Here is a 22,638-nt window from a genome sequence, read left to right as displayed (position 1 = left end):
GGGGACACGGACTTCCGGGCCGGAAGTGGGGGCGGGCGGGGCCGGGCGGGGTCACCGGGAGCAGGTGAGGGAACGCCCGGCGCGGCCCAGCGGAGCGGCCCAGGAGCGGCCCCGGGAGCGGCCCCGGGAACGGCCCGGGAGCGGCCCCGGGAACGGCCCGGGCTCGGGGCCCTGTACCGGTGCCAGCGGCTCTCCCGCGGGCACGGCCCCGCCGCCGGTCCGCTCGGTGCAGGGAGCTGCCCCCGGCCCGGGAAGCGCGGGGCTCGGCCCCGCACGGAGCCACCGACCGCGGGAGGGGACCGGAGGCTCCGGACGGCCCCGCCGCTCCCGCCAAAGAACGGAGCTCCCTCGGGTGCCTGCGGACGGGACACGCTGAGCAGCTCCCGGGCCCGGCCCTGGCTCTGAGCATTGACTGCGAACCGGCCGAACCGCGGAGATGGGAAACAAAGGGCTCCCGCGGGCCGCCCCGTGCGCCTCGCAGCGTTCTCCCGTCCGCAATCACCGCTGCCCGTGCCGGAGCTGCGGCGGCGCCGGGCCGAGAGCGGCCCCAGCGGGGCCATCAGCGGCGCGGCCCGGACGGCTGTTTTCACCCCGGCAGCCCCGGCGCGGCCCCGGCGGTCTGGGGGCCGGGTACCCCAAGGAGGAAGGCGCCGCTGGCTGCTTGGCCTTGGAAACACCCGCCCCTGCCAAAGCACCGGCCGGAGGGAGCGGGACGGCGCGGGGCGCGTGCCCGCGGCACACGGGCTCTGTGTTGCGCTGTCCGCCTGGCACGGGGACGGTCCCGTGGATAACGGGAGGTTTGTGTGTTCTGGCCGCAGTGGCTGCGCCCGTTGGCTCCCCAGGAGCTGAACCCGCATCCCGGGGCCGTCGGAGCCCGCGGCAGCAAACCCGTGGCCGCCCCGCTGCTCCTCCAGCCCGCGCCGCCAGGCCCAAACCAGCCCCGGAACCACCGGGGAACCTCCCGCGGGCACCGGGGAATATGACCCCCCAAACGGCCACCGCGTATGGCACAGCCCGAGCACCCCGCAGCGGGGCCCCGTCCCACCAGCTCTGCCAGCGCCGTCCCGTCCTCCGCCCCGGAGCCCAGCACAGCGTTGGGCACATTGGGGCCTTTCATCCCATCATCAGCGCTGCTCTGGGAAGACTCCATTCATTTGCACATGTTAATTAATCAAAGCAATTGTGTCACACTTTCCAAAACCTCCTTTCTCCAGAGCTCCACACCAAAGACTCTGGCTCTGCTGAATCCCAACCCTGTCATGAACTCCCTGCTCTGACTCTGGCCCCACACGTGGCCCTGGGCAGCGTCCCCATGGGCCAGGCAGGACTGTCCTCGTCCCCTCCCCGTTCACCACTTCACCTGAGAGCTGCACAACGTCAGGGGCTGAACCCCCCCGCAGACAGTTATTCAATGTGACACTGCCCAAACGCTGCTGAGCTGCTCAGCGACGGGCCCGGCTGCTCCCGTCACCCCAGCAGCTCTGCAGCGGGCGCCACAGCCGCTCATTTCCCTCACCCCATCACATCAGCCCAGCTCCCGTTCCAGACACAAACCCGCTGCCCCAGCCCACGTCCCAGGGGCACCGAGAGCGCCCTGGGCTGGTGGGACGGGAGGGGAGAAACGCGACACGGCGGAGCTGCGCGCCGATGGTGCAGCCCTGGCAAGGGAGGGATGTCCCTGGGAAATGGTCCAGGCTCCCAGGAAAAGCCCCTCCTGGGCAGCTGAGCCCTTGGGGGGCACCTGCTCCCAGGGAAACGGGTCAGGGATGGGAGTCTCGGGGCCCTGCTCCTGCTTTGCTCCTGTGCACAGCGCAGAGCGGCTCCACCGCGGCCGTGTCGGGCGAGCCTGGCGCTGGCACGCGCCGCGGGTTCCTGTTTGTTCCCACAGCCTGGAAATCCCCTGACTTTCCGCCGGGGCGAGAGCCCTGCACCCCGCTGGCCCCGCAGCTTCGGGAAGGTGCCAGCGCGGGGCCGAGGGGGACAGGGACAGGACCTGGCGGGACCATCCCGGGTGGGACAGTCCGGCGAAACCAGCCCCAAGAGGGCAGCGAGATGCGCAGGGAGCAAAGTGCGGCTGACGCGACGCAGAGCGACGCAGAGCCGCGGCTGCAGCCAGCGCCACGGCAGCTCCTCCCGCCCGGCTCCTCTGCCGGGGACGGTTTCCAATCGATCCTGCCCTCCCGCTGCTGGGAACCAGCCCTCTCGGGGGTGGGAAGCACGGCACTTACCAGAATTTGGGTGATCGCTTTCCAGCACTCTGGACTTGGTGCCAAGATCGAAGGAAATCACACGTGGCCAGGCGCTACCGTGAGAAAAGCCTGCGGGGGAGCAGGCGGGAAATGCAGGAGCTGGGGGCACTCGGGGCAGCCTGTGCACCCCCTCTTCTGCACCGGGGTGGCTTGGCAGCCCTTGGAGCCTCCCCGGCCTCCTCCTGCCATTACGGGGATGGACACCCCGGAAAAATCAGCAATGGGGCTGGGACGAGAGCGGAGCATCGCGATGCTCGGACCCCCACGCCTGGGGACCCGCTGGAGCTTTGGGGATCCCAGGGGGAGGGCTGTGATAGCGCTCCGAGCCCCCAAACCGGCTGAGGGCTCCCCTGCATCTGCCCCGTGATCCCGTGCAGCGCCGGGAGCTCCCGTGAAAAGGCAGAACTCGTGGATTTGTGCTGTCCTGTCTCAACATACCAGCTCAGCTCTCGGAGTTGAGGCTCCACACGCGACCCCCAGCTGCGCCCGCTCCATCACCGCACCCAGGGGTTTGTAACCCCCGGTGCAGCGGGGCCTGGCCAAGCCGCGGCTGCTCGGCGCTGGGAGCCGGAGAGCAGGAGCTGCGCGGCGCGGGCAGTAACCGCAACCAGAGCAGGAAAACACACTGAACGTCCTCATCAAACGCCCAGGTCTGCTGCAGCCGGCGGGAGGCCCGAGCCCACTCCCCGGCCCGCGAACCGCCCCGCCGCGCCCGGACCCGCCCGGTTCCCGGGCAGAGGTGGTCGGGACACGGCAGGAGCCGAGTGGAGCCCGGGAGACGGGAGGGCGGGAGGAGGCCCCGGGCTCACCGCAACCTGCGGAGCGGCCCGAGGGCGGGCGAGCCGGCTCCGGGCAGGGCCGGGCTCCGCTCCCGGCAGGGCAGGCCCGGCAGCCCGGCGGCGGTCGCGGCGGTGACGGGCCCCGCGCCCCGTCTCCATGGCAGCCGCTTCCCCTTCGCCCTCCGCCCTTTGCCCTCCACCGCCCCGCCGCCGGCAGCCCCGCCCCTGCCGGTGACGGACAGCTCCCGGGACCTATCACAGCGCACCTCCACCCGCCAGAGCGGGTGGGCGGGCTGGAAAAGCGGCGAGCCAACCGGAAGCGAAAGGCCGCACCGCCGGCTCCTCCCCCTCGTGGAGCCGCCGCAGCCAATCAGTGGGCGAACGCGCGGGGGCGGGGCCGGCGTGGCGGCCAATGGGAGCGCACGTCGGTCGCCAGGGAGGTGCGAGGCCCGGCGGGGGCAGCGGCGGGAGCGCGGCGGGGCCGGGCGGGGGCGGGAGGTAAACAAAATGGCGGCGGCGTGCGCGCTGCGGCGGGGCCGGCGGCGGTAAAGGGGCGACGGGGCGGCCGGAGCGGGTCTGTGGGCAGGGCCGCGGTGGCAGAGCGGGGGCAGCGGCTGGCGGGGCCTCCCCTGAGGCGAGGGGGACGCGGCGGGGAGCGCGGCACCGGGACCCGGCCCAGTTCCCCAGCCCGGCGGCGGGGAGGGGGGACGAGGCTGCCCGCCCCCCTCCCCCGACTGCACAGCGGGGCGCGGAGCCCCGGGAGCGGCCGGAGGTGCCTGCGGGGCTCGTCCCGGGCCCGTGGGGGAAGGGCCCGGCCCGGGGAGCGCGGCGGCGGCTGCGGAGCCACCGGAGCTCACCCCCGCGGGGGGCCCTTTCCTCCGGGCTCCGCCGGTAATTTGGTTGCACTTAAAGTCGTTTGTCCCCTTTCCCCCCGTTCCTTGGGGTGCCCGCGGTGCCGCTTGTTTCCCCCCCCGCCCTGACCGGCACCGGCCGGGGTGCAGAGGGGACCAGGCGGGGGTGGCAGCTCCTCCCCGGCCCTCCCGGGCAGGGAATGGGGCGTCGCGGCGAGCGGGCAGAGCAAACCCCCCCGTCCTGACTGCCCTGCGCGGGCAGGGGTGACGCTCCGGCAGGTTCCGCGCTGTGTGACACCGGTGACACCTGGGCCAGCGGCGGGGACGCATCATGTGCCAGGCGGACGCCGGGCGGCTGAAGGATGCCCCGGGGAGATCTCGATAGGCACCCGAGGCCTCAAACTGTTGTAGGCGTGAAAAGCAAAGACGTTAGAATTGTTCCCGAAAACTCCTTCAGAGAAACTTGCTTCCAGCTCCCCAACGGCTGAAAAGAAGCTGGTCTGCGCTCGCAGCGGGGCAGAAGCGCTTCCCGGCCGCCCCCTCGGAGTCGGTGACTATGGGCTGCTAGGAATGGAAAGTCACGAAAGGGACGCGGCGGTCGCCTGGTTTTATGTGGTGGCCTGAGGTCCCGGAGGATGACCTAGCACTTAAGGATCAAACTGGGCCAAGTTAAAGGCCACGTTTTGACTTGAAAGAACCCTGACGGTGGGACCAGGTCGGAAGCAAAGCAAGTCCCAAACTGAGTGTATCTGCTCGAAGATATCTATTATTTTTAAAAGACATTGTGTTACTGGAGCCAGGCCTGGATCTTTTAGTGTCCAGTTGAGCTGGAAGCAGCTCATAGGGTTTTTTTTTTGTTGTTTGTTGGTTTTTTTTATTCACGTTTGTACAATCTTCTGGATTTTCCCCCCCCCCCCCCAAGAAGGAGTAAAAGGGAGCGTTGGAAACTACCAAACAGGATTAAAACCCTGAGCGCTTAAGGAAAACAGGTTAAGGAACTTAATCCAGGATGGATCTGCAGGAGCCGCAGCAGCTGGGTATGTTTGCAGAGGGCGAGCTGATGTCCGTGGGGATGGACACGTTTATCCATCGCATCGACTCCACCGAGGTCATTTACCAGCCCCGGCGGAAAAGGGCCAAGCTCATCGGCAAATACCTGATGGGAGACTTACTCGGAGAAGGGTCTTACGGCAAAGTCAAGGAGATGCTGGACTCTGAAACCCTCTGCAGGAGAGCTGTGAAGATACTGAAGAAGAAGAAGCTGCGCAGAATTCCCAACGGGGAGGCGAATGTGAAAAAGTGAGTAAATGTTTCCGGTAGCTGGGAACTGAGGGGTTAAACTCTGTCGTTATTTTCCAGCTGAAGTTCTGAATCATTTTAATTAAGAATGTGGTTTTCTGCTGTGGAAGTGCTTCCTGAACAGCAGGTATCAGGAGTCTCATTAGCACTGAGCTGCAGCCGGTGCTCTTGTTGGGTTGGAGCGGGGATAGGAGCTGGTTCTTGTGAGAGCAGACAGCCCCCGGCACGCAGCACCCTTCTAACAGCAGTGCTTTAGGAATAAAATAGCATTTCTTAAAGAAATTCCTATTTTAGACTTCATATTGAAGAGGTAAAGCTGCGGCTGGGAGCGCAGAAGTGCACTTGGTGTCCTTGAGTCGCGCCCCGTGTGGCTCGGGCGCTTTGGGGTGACGCTCCCCGTGCCCACAACGGGGGTGCCTGGAACGCCACCCCATGCGTTGTGCACCCGGCGGGCTCAGGAAGTCCTGCCGTTTATTCTCAGCTTCATTTCTGACTTAACGAGTTTGGGAAGCAATTCGAGGCTCTTTGCAGTTGGTTTCTGTGGCTGTAAAATGGGGACAAGGGTTGTCAACCTTTTTTATTTCAGTGACTCAAGATCTGCGCTCGGAAGCTTTAGAAGCGCCAGTTACATGCTGATTAGTCAGGGCACAAGTAACTAATTAGAATTAACTGTGGGAGCAGCCTGGTGTTCCGCTTGGTCTGTAGGGCTGGGCGTAGGGAGCTTTCCCTTTCCTGGGCTGCTGGTCCCGGCCCTGCGGGGCAGCTGGTTATCTGCTGCCCCGGGACCTTCTGCAGCCAAAACAAACTGTTTGCGAGGGTTTATCTCGTAGCAGGAGGGAAAACTTGCGGGATGTTTAGCAGACTCTTGTGCCTTTAGCGCTGGTGCGCTGAGCGCAGCGCCCGGAACCGGCGGGGTCTTGTTTCGTGGTTGGGTTTGAGTTCCCAGGCTCAGCTGCGAGATGTTTCGCATCCTGTTCCGGAGCTTCTGTCAGGGGCTGTTAAGTTTGCTTTCCAGCCTTCGGTGACAGATCAAGCTGCAGAACAGTCACAAATCCTGATGCCGGGACCTCCCCGTCTCTATTTTGCTGGCTCAAGTTCAGAATCAGAGCAAACTGTTGGTTAATGTGTAATAAAATGTTTCTTGTTTTTCTGGTAAAGGCATGAGTGCTCCTCCCACCCTTGCCCCCTCCTTCAGCTACATCAAGAGCTTCTGCTGAAGAAGAGGGAGGTTTGTTTCCTTCCTTAGTGAAGATTCACATTTTTCTCCCCCGTAGTGAAAAAAGACTTGCCAAATAACAGGAGTTTCCCGATACCAGACCCACAGTAATGGTCCCATGTCCCCGCGTGAACTCCGTGGAAGTTTAGTTCCCGCACAGAGCCTGTCTGTGAGCGTCTCGTTTGCCTTCATTAAGGTTAGTCATTAAACCAGCCCAGCCGAGCTCGGCTTTGCTGGGGGTGTTTTTCTGGCTCAGCTGCACCTGCTTCCAAACACTGAGGCAGATTTTAGATGTTGTCTTCTCCGGAGGGTTTACTTCAGTTCAAGTTCCTATTTTTGTCGCCTTGTCCTTTTCTCTTTGTCCACTTACTCATTTGCTTTATCTGCATCTTCAGTGGTGATTTTTTTTAAGGCAGAAGGTTGTATTTTTGCGGTTCCCTAGTGCTGCGACTCGGACCGTATCGGAGCCCTTCGGCTGCGCGTCCTGCAGCGAAAGGTGCCTGGGATCTGAGTAAACCCGTGCTGAGATACAGCGTCAAACCTGCCCGGTTTGCCCAGCGGGTGAAGATGGGGCAGGAACAATCGCTGGATTTCCAGGGAGCGCTGGAAAGTGCTGACATTAGGGGTGATTTTTTATAATGTCACTTTGCTTGGCCACACTCCATTAAAATTTCACTTTCTACAGCTGCATTCGAGCAGCTTTGGGTGGTTTATGCCCAGCAAACAACACGTGTAACAGCAGATGTGGACTCATCGTGCCGTGGGGTTGGACTTTGTTGCAAGCTCCTGCTCGGTGCAATAATGAGTAAATACCCAGTTCCTGTGGTGGGGAGAGCGGCTTCCTGGCCCTCGCGCCCTTATCAGCGCACGGACGCCTGCAGCTCGCTGCGCGTCCGAGATGATTGTGATTAGTTGTCCGACCTGTGTAAACATCCCGACTTCAGCTGGTGCCCTTTGAGATGAAAAATCTCTTCGCATGGGCAGCTGGGGCGTGTGGTCGGGTTTGGTTTCAGGCTCAAAATACCTGCTTGTAGGTTTTTCCCTGTTCCTGCTGGTGCTTCTGACCTCTCTGGAAAATGCTCCGTCTGTGACTTGGTTGAATTAACAGAGATGTAATTGAATTATTACTGGGGGCTTGTGCCTCTGCTGTTCTCGGGGTGTCTGAGCGTCGCTGCTGCTGTGGGGAGGGAGAAACGTGTCCCGATGGTGTCACCCACGGAGCTCCCTGGAATCCCTGTGGGTCCTGGGGAGTTAAACTCACAAGACACACGTGTCCCCGAATCCGTGTGGGGAAGCTTCATTTCTCTTCGGTTGCTCTAGAGAAAGGCTGGGGTGGCTTACTCAACCACACAGCGCTGTGGCTAATTACTGCTCCTAGTTAATACAGAAAATGAGTTTAGTAGGGTTGCCAAAAACATTAAAGAAAATTTGGAAGACTATTTGTCTGTAGCAGCACAAGTTTTATTAAACTGTGTGCTAATAGCCTCACATTTTTAATTAAGAGTTTGGGACTTTCTGTGTGTGTCCCAAGTGTCTCGTACTGTACTTACCAAGCTCGGCGGGTACTTAGATTTGAATATATGCTCATTAGAATTCCTCGGAGGTTTAAAATGTGTCGGGGAGCTGTACTGTGGCAGTTTGCTCCGTGGGCCTGCAGCTGAGGGGAGCGTGGCCGGTTGTGCTGCAGCAGGACGTGCCGCAGGCCCGGGGGGCTGGAGCCGACCCAGTGGGTTTCCTGCCCCCCGAAACTGCAGGGGCTGCCCCACAGACCCGGCTCTGCCCTGTCCTGCCTAAGCTGGGCTTTCCTTGGGCTCAGACCAGGCGAGCCCCTGCGTTCCCTCATGGAGCGAAGGCTGGAGCCGACATGGCCCCGGCGGTGGCTGCGGTCGAGCTGTCTCTGTTCCTCGGGCGTTCTAGAATGCAAGAGGAGCTATAAATAGGATTAATCTTTCCTCTGGGAGATGGGCTGCGTGGCCCCTGCCCCGGGGTGGCGGCGCTTCGCTGCCGTGTTACATCGGTTCGCAAAGTCCTCCTGGAAAAAAGAATCATTACGGAAATATGAAATATTTATTAGCCCGTTAAAGGGGGAAGGAATTAGTATTTGCGCTTTCAAGCCGTATTATAAGGAATGAGCTGCTGGGATCAGGATTTTAAATGTCTTCCTAATAGTGGGAGCTTGCTTTGCTCTCACAGCAAAGCAGTGGTGTGCAAATGAGCGTGTGTTCTCGCCAGCCGGCCGCGCTCGGCCCGTCTCCGTCTCCTTCATTATGCAGAAACTTCTCAGCCCGGCACTGACGGCACTGACGCTGGCTGTGGTCCCTGTGCTAATTTAATCCACTTCAGCCTTTTGGTCATTACTATAATTAGAGCGGCCGCATCGCTTTGCAAATCTGTCTGCCATTTAAACTAAACACTCTTCGGAGCTTTGCCTCCTTATCCTGGGTTTCTATTTAGCTCCCATAATGGGCTTTTTAAAGCCATGTATGATAAAGGAAGAGTTCGCAGCCTAAACTTTGCTAGTGAAACAATTCCTACTACTACTTAAAAGATCTTTAGAAAACCTGCTTGCATTCCTGCATCTGTCAGCCTTTGGAAGGAGCAGTTACTGGTTTGTTAATCAGATGAGATGCATCAATGAGCCTTTGTACCGGCCGCAGCTCATTAGGACAGGCTGGCTAATTGTGCAGAAGATGTGAGCAGCTTCTGGCTGTTGGGGCAGAGGTTCCGAGTTCCGTGTGCTGCTGTTGGCGTGTAACTGGGCTCTAAAGCGAGAGAAGGGACCTGGACAGAGTTTAGGCGTGTGCGGTTTAGCACAAGCCCAGACGGAGCAGCAGAGGAACCAAGTGAAGAGCAACGTCTGCGCTTCCAGAGCCGCCAGCGCCGCCCTGACCCAGCGTCCCGCTCCTCCCGTTCCTCCTCCCGCCGGGTTCCGCACGCTGAGTTTGATGCAAAAGATACTGGAATGTGGTTTGGAGCACGGTACAAAATCCCAAGAGACAAAGATCTAAGCAGCTGATACGAGATGACGTCCAAGGGTCCATCTGCACAGCCGCTCGCTCACCTGTACCTTATGTGTACTTTTTAAGCGTAACTTCTTTTCTTTTTCTCTTCCTGCAGGGAAATTCAGCTCCTGCGGCGATTACGGCACAAAAACGTTATCCAGTTGGTAGATGTGTTATACAATGAAGAGAAGCAGAAAATATATCCTTTTTCTCACCCAGTTGTTCAGAGGGTTTGAATTCCTGTTGTTCTCTGCTGTAGTGCTGAATCATTATAGTTCTGCTTTTGTTACGGCCCTTTTCAAATGTTTCTTAAGCTTGAATTTGCTGTCACTGGTATTAAACATGCAGCATGTCTGGAATACCTTCCACACAAGTACATTTTCTTAAGTTTCCAGCTTCCCAGTTAGGAAGGAAAATATCGTCCCCAGGTTGCAGGGCTGGGGGAGAACAGACCCTCACACGCTGTGTTTTACTGGGTGACCTCCAGCAGCTCGGCGGCGGAACAAGAGCTGTGGCTCTGCCGTTTCCAGCTGTGGCACGTTAGTGCTCGCTTTCCCCGAAGTGAAGATGGATGTTTTATTGGCTGTGCTATGTGAAATCAATCTTTTAATGCTTTTTCTTTTAAGCCCTTGGCAGCGGTTTAGGGGTTTTTTTCTCCTCAAAAGCAGCAGCCAACCTGCGTGGCATGGCCGTCCCTGCGGAGGGGCCGTGCTGCTCGTGTCCTTTGGCATAAGACGAGTCCCCGAGCCTCCTGCTCTGGTGTTGTGCGCCGGTCCCTTGTGCCAGTGCTGTGAGTGACCTGCAGCTCGTGACAGCCGCGAGTTGGAGCCTGTTGCTCCTCTGAGGTGCACAGCTCAGGTTTTTGAGGCTGAACTCTTCAGCTCTGGAATAAAATGTGTGGCTTGTGATCTCAGTGTGTGTTTCAGGCTTTAGCGCGTGGTCCCGCAGCTCCGTGCGCATGGACAGCGGTGCAATTACGGGCTTTGACTCGCCAGGGAAACGCGAGTGAGGAGCTGGATGGTTCCTAATGAGCCTGCGCTCCGAGGGCCCTTTGAACCAGCGTGCGAGGTTATTGAGCTGAGCTGCCGTAGCACACATTATAAACGGTTGCTTTTATTTTTGACGGTGTTTTCTAAATACTGTCTTCCAATTACAGCGCTTCATAAAATGGGTAATTTAATTGTGTGCTTTAATTAGATCAAGCTCTGCCACCAAATCATTAGTATAAAAAGCCTGACAACTTTTGTTTGTGTTTTGTAGCCTTAACCGACCGAAGGGACCGTAATTCAATTACTGTCTATAGAAAGATACCATTTAGTTAATAAGCTGCGGCGCTGGAGGAGCAGCGTGAGGAAAAAGAGCCCAAGAGAGACCTCGTGTGTTGGCAGCAGGTGATGACAACCCAAACCGGTCCTGCAGAAACGTGACCTCTCAGAGCCGGGAGTGACGTTCCTGCTTTACTTTCTGAACAGTGTGTTTGCAAAGAAGAACAAATTGGTTTTCAGCACTTTTCCTTTGCAAGTAGATGGAGTTTGGTGTTTTTCTTCATCTGCTTCTGCGCTCTTAGCAGATCTGTGCCCGTGTTGGTGCTGGTAGGAAGTGATGCAGGGTGGTGTTTGGAGCCCGGCCTGTCCAGGGAGGAGGAAGGGAAGGTTCTGTTCTCACCCGAGCCTTCTGTAGCCGGTGGAAGTGAACTGCAGCCTTCAGCCTGGTTACACCTGCACAGGCTGTTTGAACACCTTGCCTGCCTAGTCACAGCCCTCAGTGATTTTCTTTGGGGAAGGGAAAGCTGTGGTGACCGGATTAAAAATATCTGCTACATTTAGTATTTAATGGGCCGCTCTGATGACCTGCTGTGGCTGGGAATGCAGTGCTGGTGGTGAATGGACCTAATCCAGGTGGCAAATAAAGCCGGCTCAATGTCAGTGTCCCAGCTGGCGGCTTCTCCACCGGCTCCGTGACCGGCGGGTGCTGGGGCGCGATTGCTCACCTGGGTGGGTCTGGTCCGGCCTGAAAGTTTGTGCTGTGCTCTGGCTGATCAATTCAAGGTGGATCAGTTACAGAAGAACAGTCTGGCAGCTCACGAAACCCGAATCAGCCTGTCCTTTGGGCCCAGGAGCTGAGCTGTATCATCTGCTGTTAGCGTTATTCTCTTGAAGGTGAGAGGGCTGGTGTTTTCCCCATCACTGAGACGTAAGTTGTTCGCAGGTGTCTTCCAGAGTAAGAAATGGTAGGAATGAATTTGGGGAGTTCTTTCTGCTCCTTTGCTGGTTTACTGGGTGACATTGTGAGTTTGGACGGCATTGCGAGCTACCAGCTAGAACGTGCTACAAAAGGGCGACACAATCTTTAGCACAGATCCCACTTACAGTGTGGGTCATCTCTTTAGCCCCTCCTGCCTCAAGAGTTAAGATGGAATCCTGGGACATAAGCAACCTATTTTAGGCTTAGGTGAAGCCGGCGCCTGCCAGGAATGGTTGGTGTGACCAGAGAGCTGGAGGGCGCGGGCTCCGCTCTGCTCCTTATCTCGAGGTGCACTCGCGTGCCAAAGCCACCAGATGTCCCAGCGTCTGCTCTGCGAGCCCCTTTAGAAGCGAAGGGAAATCATTGCTTTGGGCACTTGTATAATTTCTGTTGTTTGGCCCCGACTTTAAGGCTTAAGGAGGTGAAAACTAGAATACGCTGCAAGGGAACAAATGCTGAAAAGTGTCACCAGGTCTTGGCATTGTGTTGTAACTCTTTTTTATCCATGAAGTTTCAAAAAGCTCCCTGGGGATCCTTTCTATTGCTGCTGAAATACTCCCGTGGGGATGGGGGTAAGTGGCACCTGTTAAATAACATGCACAACCCTATCGCTTTGGGACGGGAAATGAAGAGTAACAGACTTTGGGGAAGGCGACGGGAGCTGTGGCTCCAGCCGGGGTGTTGGGAGCAGCTGCTCCAGCCTCCCCTCGCTTTCTCTGTTATCCTGTTTCTGTCACGCTTGTGAGGTCTCCACCTTCCCTGCTGTGGAGTTCGCCTCCTGTTTCAGGTCTGTGAAGTGTTGAACCTTGAAGCTTCCTTAACTCAGCCTCCACGTATATGGTGATGGAGTACTGCGTGTGTGGGATGCAGGAGATGCTGGACAGTGTCCCAGAAAAGAGGTTTCCAGTTTTTCAGGCTCACGGGTAAGCACTTGTCTCCTATAAGAGCACTCTGTGCTTTGTGTGATCAGTGCTTCATGTGGGCTCAGTCTATGGAAGTGCTTGACTTTTTTCCCCCCCTAAATCTTTCTGCAGGTACTTCTGTCAGCTCATAGACGGCTTAGAATACTTGCACAGCCAAGGGATTGTCCACAAGGATATAAAACCAGGGAACCTCCTGCTAACAACCAATGGAACACTGAAAATCTCTGATTTAGGGGTAGCAGAGGTATGTGGGGACTGTGGCGAGGTCGGGAACGCGGGGAGCGTGACGTCCTGGATTTAGGTCACCTTTGTGGTGTGATTTATTGTGCATTTAGGCTTTTGTTCCATTCAACTTGCAGAGCGCTCTAGAGCGACTCTGAATATTTATTGCAATTGGCAAAACGCTTTTGTTGATAACAGCGCAGAACTTCCATCTGGGAAGCACATAGAGAAAGGCATCGATCTTGGAGAAACCCCAAAGGGTGGTGAAACGGCGATAAGTTACGTAACCTTGTCCTTTTTTATACGGAGACCGCTTTAGCGAGGTAGGAGAGGTGTGAGAATTGCCACTGGTGCGTGGTTGCTGTGGCGCCACGTTCTCAGATCTTCGGTAGTGGAGTTTTCCTCTTGCTTTTTCCCCAGGTAAAACTTCTCTAACAGTTACAATTTGCCTCCAAAGCTCGAGACTAACGCGCGTGTTCTGCCGCAGGCGTTGCATCCGTTCGCAGAGGACGACACGTGCAGGACGAGCCAAGGGTCGCCAGCATTCCAGCCGCCAGAAATTGCCAATGGCCTTGACACCTTCTCGGGCTTTAAAGTCGACATCTGGTCTGCGGGGGTCACGCTGTAAGTGCCTGGCGAGCCCTCAGATAGCTCAGCCTTGCGCTGTCTGCTGCTCTTTGTGGCGCTGGGGGGCGAGGGTGTGTTGGTCCCTCTTTGGCTGGTGTGTGTGCTCCCCGGAGTGCTCGGCGTTCTGCCAAAAGTCACTTTTCTTCTCTCTGAGCATCCAAGATGCACCGCTACTGTAATATAGAAACCACACATCTCCAGGATTTACTTTTGAATTCCATCCTGGCCTGTCAGGGAGATGTCTTGGTGGGTTTGACTCGTGTGAATGAAGAGGCTGTGATAAAGTGGGTCTAAGTTTCAAGAGACGTTCCAAATACCGTCAATTATTCCTCTGTTAGTTTCCTGTTGGCTCCTTTTGTTTTATGTGGTCACAGAAGAGCTGAACGCCTGTTCTGTTGTGCTGTTTCTCATGCAGCTTCTCCTTCTGCCTTTACAGATACAACATTACAACGGGTCTATACCCCTTTGAAGGGGATAATATCTATAAATTATTTGAAAACATCGGGAAAGGCGACTACACAATTCCAGAGGATTGTGGTCCTCCGCTCTCAGACTTATTGAGAGGTGAGTTCCCCAGTTGACTCTAAAAGGGAAGAATTCACAGGTACAGAAATGCTCAGCTTGCACAGTTCCAGGGAGAGCTGCATTCCAAGCATCCTGCGATGATACAGGATCCTGTTAGAAAGGGAGGATGCGCTTGGGAACCTCATGATAAGACTAAAGATCTTTAACGCTCGTCTTTTCTTGAGATACACTAAACCCTGGATGGGTTGCCGTCACTTCTCTTCAGAGTTTTGGTTCCTGCCTTGTTTCTTGCGCTCTGAGAAGCTTTTAAACCTAAAGACCAAGCCCGCAAGAGGTTAAATTAAAAATGACATCATAGGGTTGCAGGTTTTGCGAGTGAGAACACTTCAATTCCTTCCCAAGTTTTCTGTCACATGATATACTGAGTCCTCAGGTTCTGCCGTCCTTCCTCGTCAGCCTCTGCTCTGAATTTGCTTCTGTCCCGCTTGTCTCCTCCTTCCCCCGGATTCAGAGTTGCAGGGATATTGGAGCAGTGCCTGGTGCCCCCTTCCACACCAGGAGCAGCATTTTCTGGGCAGAAGGAGAGGGTTGCAGTTTTGGTTGGGTTTTTTGTTGCTGTCACTTACTGCGGTAGTTTGAGGTTTAGTGTTGACCAGTCTCTACTTCTTCTGAAGCGGGACAGCCAGTGCAGCAGTTGCTGCCGCTCCGGGCAGCACAGCCGCTCAGCCCCATCCGTCACTCCCTCTGCTTTGTCTTCAGCTGTTTGCGAAAGATCAAACCCCAATGTGAAGTGGGGCCGTCTTTTTTCGGGTTGATTTTTCTGCTTCTGGTGCAGCGCGGGGCTGGTGTGGGTGAAGGGCTGCGGGGCACTGACTCAGCTTCCCTTCCTGCGGCCCACAGTGGCGTCAGGGCCGCTCAACACGGCTGTCAGCGCTAAACAGGGGCGCCGTGTCCTGCGCCACGTCCTGGTGCTGCCGTGGCAGTTTGTGGCTAGCCAAAAGGTTACCAATTTCAAAGCGTTTTACAGCCGCGCTTCGCGCTACGACCGTCAATGGTTGTTCCTGCGCGGGAAAAGCTGCGCTGCCCGGGGGCTCCCAGTCCCTGCGAGAGCTGCAGCCCCCGCCTGGCCTCCCCCCGGGCTGCGGGGTCCCCTCGGCCGCGGTGCCGTGCCCATGGTGTCCTGGCTTGGTGCTGCTGCGTGCCGGGCGGCGGCAGGTGGTGCTGTGTGTCCGGCTGTGCCGCTGCCTGAGCGGGGCTCCCCGTGGCCCCCGCCACCAGGGAGCTGCCGGTCCCCCTCACAGGAGACTATTTTAGCTTATCTGGCCCCATAGTGGTTATGAAATAAGCTATTTCCATTTCAAGAAGCGTTAACTGCCTTTAACAGCTTTTGGCAAGCGTTGCACAAGGCACAGCTGCGAGCTGCCCCGGCACAGCCGGCACCTCGGCCGCTCTGCCGAGACCAACGCACCACTCCCGGCCACCCGTGTTTCATGTCATACCCGCTTGCCCCAGGGAGCCACGTCCTGATCTACGTCTGGGGTTTGATTTGTGAATCCTGACCCAAAATGTGACCTTTTGTTTGTGATTTTGAGCATTGCCTAAATGTAGGAAATCCAGGGGCCCATCAGCTGCTGCAGCGTCCACCAGAAACCCTCAGGGGCTGGGGATGAGCCTCTTGCTGCACTTAGTGTTGCCCCCCCAGGGAGGACGGGTGTGGTGGTTGTTGCTCTTTCTTGTCCTGAGGACACTCGTAGCCTCAAATCTTGCGCTTCCCTTTCCATCCCCTGTGTGAGACCTGGGCCAGCGTCTCCTGCTCATCCTTCTGCCTCTGGTGTCCAGAACTGTCCATCCCTTCAGCCCGAGTCGCTTCCTTTACCTGGCTGCCGTCTGTCCTCAACCGTCCCGTGTCTGGGCGCTGCGAGACGCAGGTCGGGTGCCGGAGCTCACCCGGCCCTTTCTCCCGGGCACTGGGGAGTCACAAGGATCCTTTAACCGCCCTCTCTCCATCCTGCCCAAAAACGCTCTCCCAGCCCTCTTGTCACCCGCACCTGCTGGACAGCGAAAGCTGCAGCACCTCCTGCTGTTCTGCCCCTTTGCTTTGACACTTTGCTGTTTCCGGTGGAGCTGAGGTGATGGAATGACGGTGTGGGATTGCCCGGGCGCTCCGCAGGCTGTGGCGGATGCCAGGGCTGAGCCTCGCGGTGCTGATGCTACGTAGCCATGGTGACAAAACCTGGATGCTTTATTTAGTTGCTGCTCTTCCTCCAGAACGGCTGCGTTTCCCGGTGGGTGCCTGTGCTCGGGCAGCGGGCCGGGGCTGATGCGGAGCCCGCAGCTCGGCTGTTGCCGATGCTGGCTGGTGCTTTCGTGCGAGCTGCGCAGACGCCCACAGCTCAGCTCCATCTCCTTAGAGACTTTGTTCCGCCTTTGCGTTGCTTTTAAAAGACTCTCGAAGCACTTTGCAGAGCTGCAAGCGTTTGTTCTGCTTTTATTGAAAGGAGGGATTCAGTGTGCTGCAAAGTGCTTGTTTCCTCTCTGGCTATAAGTGCTGTGGTGACCACAGTACAAGTCTGCCTGTGAAGCAAATGCTAAAATACACTTTTTAAGGTTTTTCTGACTACTTTTATAGTGTTCTTTTACTTGCCCACCCCTTCAGCTTGTTTTTATGCCTTTGTTCCTCTTTACAGAAGCAGCAGAATTTAGAGCACCTAAAGCTTCTATGGCATTTGACTTGTAAAGAGACTCGTGCGCCAGCGTATTGCAACAGATAAGCTGGGATGCTGCTCTTCTTTTCCTCTGTAGTGAGGAACGCAGCTTTATTTGTACTCATCACTGAAGGAAACAGAGGGGCCAGTACTGTCTGGTTCTGTGTGCAGCCGGTAAAGATGTGTCAGAGTGGCAGCATTTATAAATAGCCTTACGGCTCTTCTGTCACCATCTGCACGTGACTTATCAACTCATAAGCAGTTTGCTTCTGGACAGGAGAAATGCACAAGGTCAGCTTTTCTTCCCGCTCTGCGGCTGTGCTGCTCCGGAAGGGAAGCTGTGGGCCCGCGGCCTCTGCGTTAAAGTGTCTGCAGTTGTTTCCAGGCGCTGCTACCGACTTTGTGACCGGGGACAAGTTGTTTAGTTTCTCAGCGTTTTGTTTTCTCACTCTGTGTAACCGCGGTGACCTTTCGGTGCCGGGCTGCTGGGAGGACGTGTGTCCTGGGGACAGTGGGACGCTGTCATCCCAAAGCTGTCTGTCCCCCTGGCTGGGCTGGTGTCTGTCTGTCCCTCCAGGCTGGCTGTGATCAGACTCCAGGTTTGCAGAGGGAGAGTCTGCTCAGAGCACCTGGCCATGGAAGGTGAAGGAGAGGGAAAAGGTCCTGCTTGACTTTACAAATTGCTCTTATACTGCTTTTATATTGATTGTTTTAAATGGCGAGCCTGGCGCGTAGTGCAGGCTTGAGTGCATTACCTCTTGCTGCTGCATTTCCTCCTGCTTCTCAAACAACGTACCAGATACTGTGTTGCTGGGTGTTCACCATTATTGAGGTGAATGGGCTGGAGCCTGCAGGGAGCTCCAGACACACTCGTGGTCTCCGGTTTCCAGATTGGGCAGGATTGGGAAGGGGTTTGAGCAACATGCAGGCGTCCCATGTACGGGCAGCGCAGATCCGCTGGCGTCCTCCCGAAGGATCGCGCTGTCACGGCGCTCGCACGCCCGTCTCCCCGCACAGATAAACGGCGCAGAAATCTTTACCGTAAATGGTAGCGAGCGTGTGGTTGCTGTGGGCAGACTCCGGTAGATGACTTGACTTCTGAATAGTACATGATGTTTTGTCTTGAAGGCTTTTTTCAGTGCAGGACTTGAGCCACGGAGCTGCCATGAGTGAGTCACGGAGCTGAGTGCGTGAACGTACATTTGCAGTGATTGGCCCTTCCATTTTCTTTTGAACATTGCCTAAAATATGGTCCTTTTTCATTAAAGTAAATATCCCTTTTGGTCAATTATCTTCTTTATGCCTCTCTAATTGCTTGAACAATACAGCTGTCTGCATGTAGCTGTTTGTAACCGGTGCTGTTAGGCCTCTTTTAATAATTTACCTTCAAACCTTATGCTCTGCTGGTAAATGCGGTGAAGTTCTTCGTTAGCTGTCGTTCCTCAATCAGCATTTGTGTCCCTGTGGCCGCAGGAGCTGCTGCTGAGGCTGCTCCGGCGCCCGCTCCGCAGCGCCCCATAAATTCCTCCCAGACTGAAGCGCAGGAGCCCCAGGAGCTCCACTGCACCTCGGATTCTGCAGGAATTCTGGGCTGGATCTGCTGGGACGTGCAGAACTTCAGCCTGAACTCGATAATCTTGTAAGGCAAGGAGAAATTCCTTCCCAATGTGGGGTTGCTGCGTGACCTTTGTTCAACAGTATGGCAGAAGTTGCTGTGCGAAGCCCTTGCGCCTTCCCGCTGTGCTGCTTCCAGCCTTTCTTCTCTGCTGCCTGTGGGACGGGCCCCTCCTGTTCTCTCACCTCTCTGCAGAACCTCAGCGGCCTGTGCGAGACTCGAGCAACATGGGGTCGTCACCCCATAACACTTACTCCTTGTCCTGTACAGCAGTGAGGCTTTGGTGACGTTCGTTAGGTGAATATGCTCTTGGAACCGTCACTGGAGAATGTCTTGGGTGCTGTTGGCTGAGACTCGTTAGGTCCCATTGCCCAGTTTCTGGAGAATATGGCGAAATTTGCTGCTTCCTTTCTGTTGAGTTGTGAACTTTGTAGAGACAGTGGAGCCGAGTGGGCACGTCAGGAGTGCCAAAGGAATCCAGCTCCCTCGCTTCTAAAGAGAACAGATCAACCCCTCCTCCTCTTCCTCCCCACAGCCCAGTTATCCTTGCAGGTGATGCCAGAAATCAAACTCCTGGCTGGGGCACAAGGATGGAAAATAGGTTTATTTTTTGGTGGGTTCTTGCCAGCTGTGCTTCCAGAATAGAATTTCACTAGACCGGAGTTTCTGGGATGCTGAGCAACTGGATACACATGGTGCCCAAGGCTTTGGCCCATCCGTGGAGAAAGCTCAACAGCCTTATCTCTGAGATGCAACATGTTGGGTGGTTTTTGTCTGGGGATGTGCTGGGATGTGCGCCCCAGGGCTCGCGGGCCGCTGTCCCCGCAGGGCGATGGGGGGACAGGCCAGACCCCGTCAGCGGGGGAGCCGAGGAGCAGCGTTGCTGGGGGGGGCAGCAGTGCGCTGGGGTTCGTGCTGAGCTCCGGTGCGCGGGGCAGCGCGTCGTCCCGGGAGCAGCTCCCGGAGCAGCCGGGGGGGACACGGTCCTGCTGGGGCGGGTGGAGGGGGGGACAGAGCTTTGTGCTTCCTGTCCTGGGCTTGGCCGAGAGCCCCTGTGATCACACCTGGACTCTTTTCCTTCTTTTCAGGGATGCTTGAATACGACCCAGCCAAGAGATTTTCAATACAGCAGATAAGGCAGCACAAGTGAGTGTTCAGCTTCTTCCTATTAGTCATTCTCTTTCTGCTTCTTATGCTAATGTACCTGTGCTATTGCTCTCAACTCATTTTTCCTTTTGACAGCAGCCACATGGAAGTCGCTCGATATCCTTCCTCCAGCTCTGCTGGGGCTCTGGCAGCCTCTACTTGGCTTTTTTCCCTCCTATTAGAGCATCCGGTTAAAGCATTTAAATTGCTAACCAGTAAATAATGAATATGTTGAAAATATGTTTCTAGCGTGACTGGTTTTTAATAATCGAGGGTTCTGGATGTTTTTTGCAGAGGTCAGCCAGTGTTAATAGAGCAGAACAGGGGTTCCTTAAAGCTGGGTTATTGAACTAGGGCTGTTTAGTAATGTGTGTTAGTTCTGGTTTTCTGGACAGGCTGGTGACAGAAATATCCCTCGGTGTTTGCTCCATATGGAACCAGGATGTGGAAAAGCATTCCAGGACAATAGGAAAATGTTTTTCATTCTCTTTAATGTCATATTCCTCCCTCCCCCATATCCTCCCCCTTTATCCTTGCCGTTGTTGGAGGGGGGAAAGGCCCCGTTATCTCTGAGGCTTTTTTCTTTTCTAAGGATCTGTTTGAACACGCTGCCTCTGAGCAGAGATTTCCTGGGCGGATAAAAGCAGGAGAACAAAAAGCATCACAAGGATGCTCCAGCGCGGAGGCTGCACCAGCTTCTCTGCCGTTGGAATGGGAGGTGCTGCTGTGGACGGGCAGAGCTGCCGGCTGCACCGCAGCTGCTGGCGCCGGCACCTCCTGGGGGCTCGTGGAGCCCCATAGAAACATGGCTCTGACCCTGGGTGGCAAGGGGCCGGTAGGAGCAGCGCTGTTCTGTTTCCTTGCTGTGCCTCCGCAAAACCGGCAGCGGTAGCCGCGTGCTGCGGGATGCCGGCCCCTGGCGGGTGTCGTGGCCGGAAAACGTCTGCAGGGGCCGCGGAACAAAAGCGGCCAGGCCAGAGCGGCCGTGGCGTTCGGAGCAGCCGCCTCCTGCCCCCGCGAGGGTCAGAGAGCCCGGGGAGCGGCTCTGGAGCTGCCCGTGCTGTCAATGAAGCGGACAGGCTGACTCTTCAGTAGCAGCCAAGCGCTGCACATGGGCTGTTCTTGGGCTCTGGGAGGTGATGGGGGCAGGCGCTTCATTTCTGGGCTGTGTTTCCTGTGCACACGCCTGCTTGGGGTGGCCTCTTCAACACCGCCTGGCGTTGAAAGCGCCGCGTAGAGCCGGGCTTAAAACAGCAGCTCCTGCTGTTACCGACTGTCGTCCCATCCGCTGCCCAGGACCAGAGCTCCCAGCCAGCCGGCAGAGCCCTGTGTGCTCTTGTGCTTCGTCATGAAGTCATTCTCCTGTTCATTAGAGCTGCTGGTGGGGCTGGGATCTTCTGCTGCTTGTCAGTGAGCGCTGGGAGGCAGCACGGCAGGAACGCAGTATCTGCAGCACGTTGGTGGGTGTTGAGAAGAGCAAGCGCTTGATTCCCTCTCACGCCACGGGTCTGCAGGCACAGCGAGCCCGGGGCAGCGCTTGGTTCTCACGTGTCGCGCTCTGCTTGATGTTTGAGCTACTTATCCAGCTCTAGATACCAGATCTGATTCTCGTCCCGTGTGGCGGGGGGTTTGCGTCAGCCCTGCCCAGCTGCAGCGGAAAGGCCTCTCTGGAGACCCGCGGGCAGCAGAGGAACTGGAGCAGCTCCCAGCACGGAGCGGCCACGCGGGCCCCGGCTCCGGCACCGCCCCGGCTCCGGCACCGCCCCGGCTCCGGCACCGAGCGCGGCTGCACGGACTCACAGAATCGCGGCCTCTGCCTGCAAACACAGGAGTGTTCCCAGGCTTAATCTCTTCTGTGAGCTTAACTAGTGCTTCTTAACAGGCTTTTCTCCCGCTGTGGCATCTTGATGGTTGCATCAGGCACCGCGCACGCTGTGGCCTTCGGATGCGCCCATCGATCTCCGTTCTGTGGAGCAGCCTTGTGCCGAAAGAGCCAGCGTTTGGTTCTCTTGGCTTTTCTTTAAATAGAAGCTTAACCTGACCCTGATTTTATTGTTTCTCTTTTTTAATTAAACAAAGCAATCAGAAGGGCAGCAGGTAGCCATTCCGGTATTGGCAGAGGGTTTTTGGAAAGCATTTTAGTAAGGGAAGATTTGATTTCTAGAATCCTTAGATTTCTAGTGTGTGTGGGAGTAACAGCCATTAATGATTTAGAGTCTCTCTCCACTCCTCCCACAAGAGCGTGTGTTAAGGCACAGGAACTAGACTATAGAAACATCAAGGGCCGTGCCCAGGCGGCCCTGCTGAGCGGGATCCTGGCTCACTCCAGAATTACCCGGTGCCTGCTGACGTCTCCTTTCATGTCTTTGAGCGATGGTGCTGGTGCGTTGCTCATACGGACAGCTGGGATGATCAAAGCGCAGTGAAAACCAGTGGGAACAGCCCCCGTGTCCGCGGAGCTGAATGCGGCTGGGCCAGTGTCGGCACGAGGGGAAGGGGCCGCGTTCCCCATCCTGCGGGAAGGAGCCGCGGGGAGCGTGTCCTGCGTACTCGCGATCCATCCCGAGCTGGAGAAAGAGCTCATACCTTCCATACAGGGACGGTTCTTGGATAAAAGGCTTAATGAGTGGGTGAGGGGAAGTGCTGAGCAAGCACCGAGTGTCGCTCCGTGAAGCGACGGAGCTGCAGGAGGCAGCCGGCGCATGTTTATGGCCCAGTGATGGTAATTCCACCATTCCTTCCTTTATTCTCATCAGCTGCTCCAGGCGCTTGCCGCGGCTGATGAGCGCTGTAGGAAGAGCCTGCTCGGTTCTGCCTGCCAGCACCTTCCTCCTCCTCTGCAGCCGAACTCCTTGTGCTCAGAGGCTTTTCAGACGCAGTCGGTCTGTGCAGCGCAGGCTGCAAGTTGTAAATGGAAATGAATTAAAGCTCTCTCGGTCTGTCATCTTAGTTTACGAACTGCCAGAAGCTGACCCCTGAATAACAATGAAACAGCCTTGAAACCTGCTCTTCCCAGAAGGATCTGGATAGGATGATTTTTGATGGAAAAGTGACACTTTTAGTCACCTCTGTGAGTATTTGGTACTCCTGCGATGGGGATCCATCTCCTCTCCAGCCCGGTCTTTTGCTGGAGGGCTTAATGCTCATATACTGCAGTTTGTAACTAATTCACTGACCCTGCTGCAGCACTTAGAGTGATGAAGTGGATGCAGAATTCTACCTCTGTCCCTCGTTT

At 56.6% G+C, this 22,638-nt stretch overlaps 1 protein-coding gene across 1 annotated transcript in view; it reads left to right on the top strand.

Moving 5' to 3' along the window:
* The first annotated feature begins 3,525 nt into the window (after positions 1 to 3,525).
* STK11 (serine/threonine kinase 11) overlaps positions 3,526 to 22,638 on the top strand; it is a 29,788-nt gene continuing 10,675 nt past the window's right edge. The window contains exons 1-7 of the mRNA XM_080359145.1: positions 3,526 to 5,178; positions 9,512 to 9,595; positions 12,474 to 12,563; positions 12,675 to 12,807; positions 13,273 to 13,409; positions 13,849 to 13,976; positions 19,346 to 19,403. Coding sequence (XP_080215271.1) covers positions 4,889 to 5,178; positions 9,512 to 9,595; positions 12,474 to 12,563; positions 12,675 to 12,807; positions 13,273 to 13,409; positions 13,849 to 13,976; positions 19,346 to 19,403 — 920 coding nt within the window. The 5' untranslated portion in view covers positions 3,526 to 4,888. The remainder of the gene's footprint in view (positions 5,179 to 9,511; positions 9,596 to 12,473; positions 12,564 to 12,674; positions 12,808 to 13,272; positions 13,410 to 13,848; positions 13,977 to 19,345; positions 19,404 to 22,638) is intronic.

Source organism: Nesoenas mayeri, assembly GCF_963082525.1.
Source record: "Nesoenas mayeri genome assembly, chromosome: 25".
Classification (NCBI taxonomy): domain Eukaryota; kingdom Metazoa; phylum Chordata; class Aves; order Columbiformes; family Columbidae; genus Nesoenas; species Nesoenas mayeri.
The sequence above is the reverse complement of the archived record's forward strand: the minus strand, read 5'-3'. Positions and strand labels throughout refer to the sequence as shown.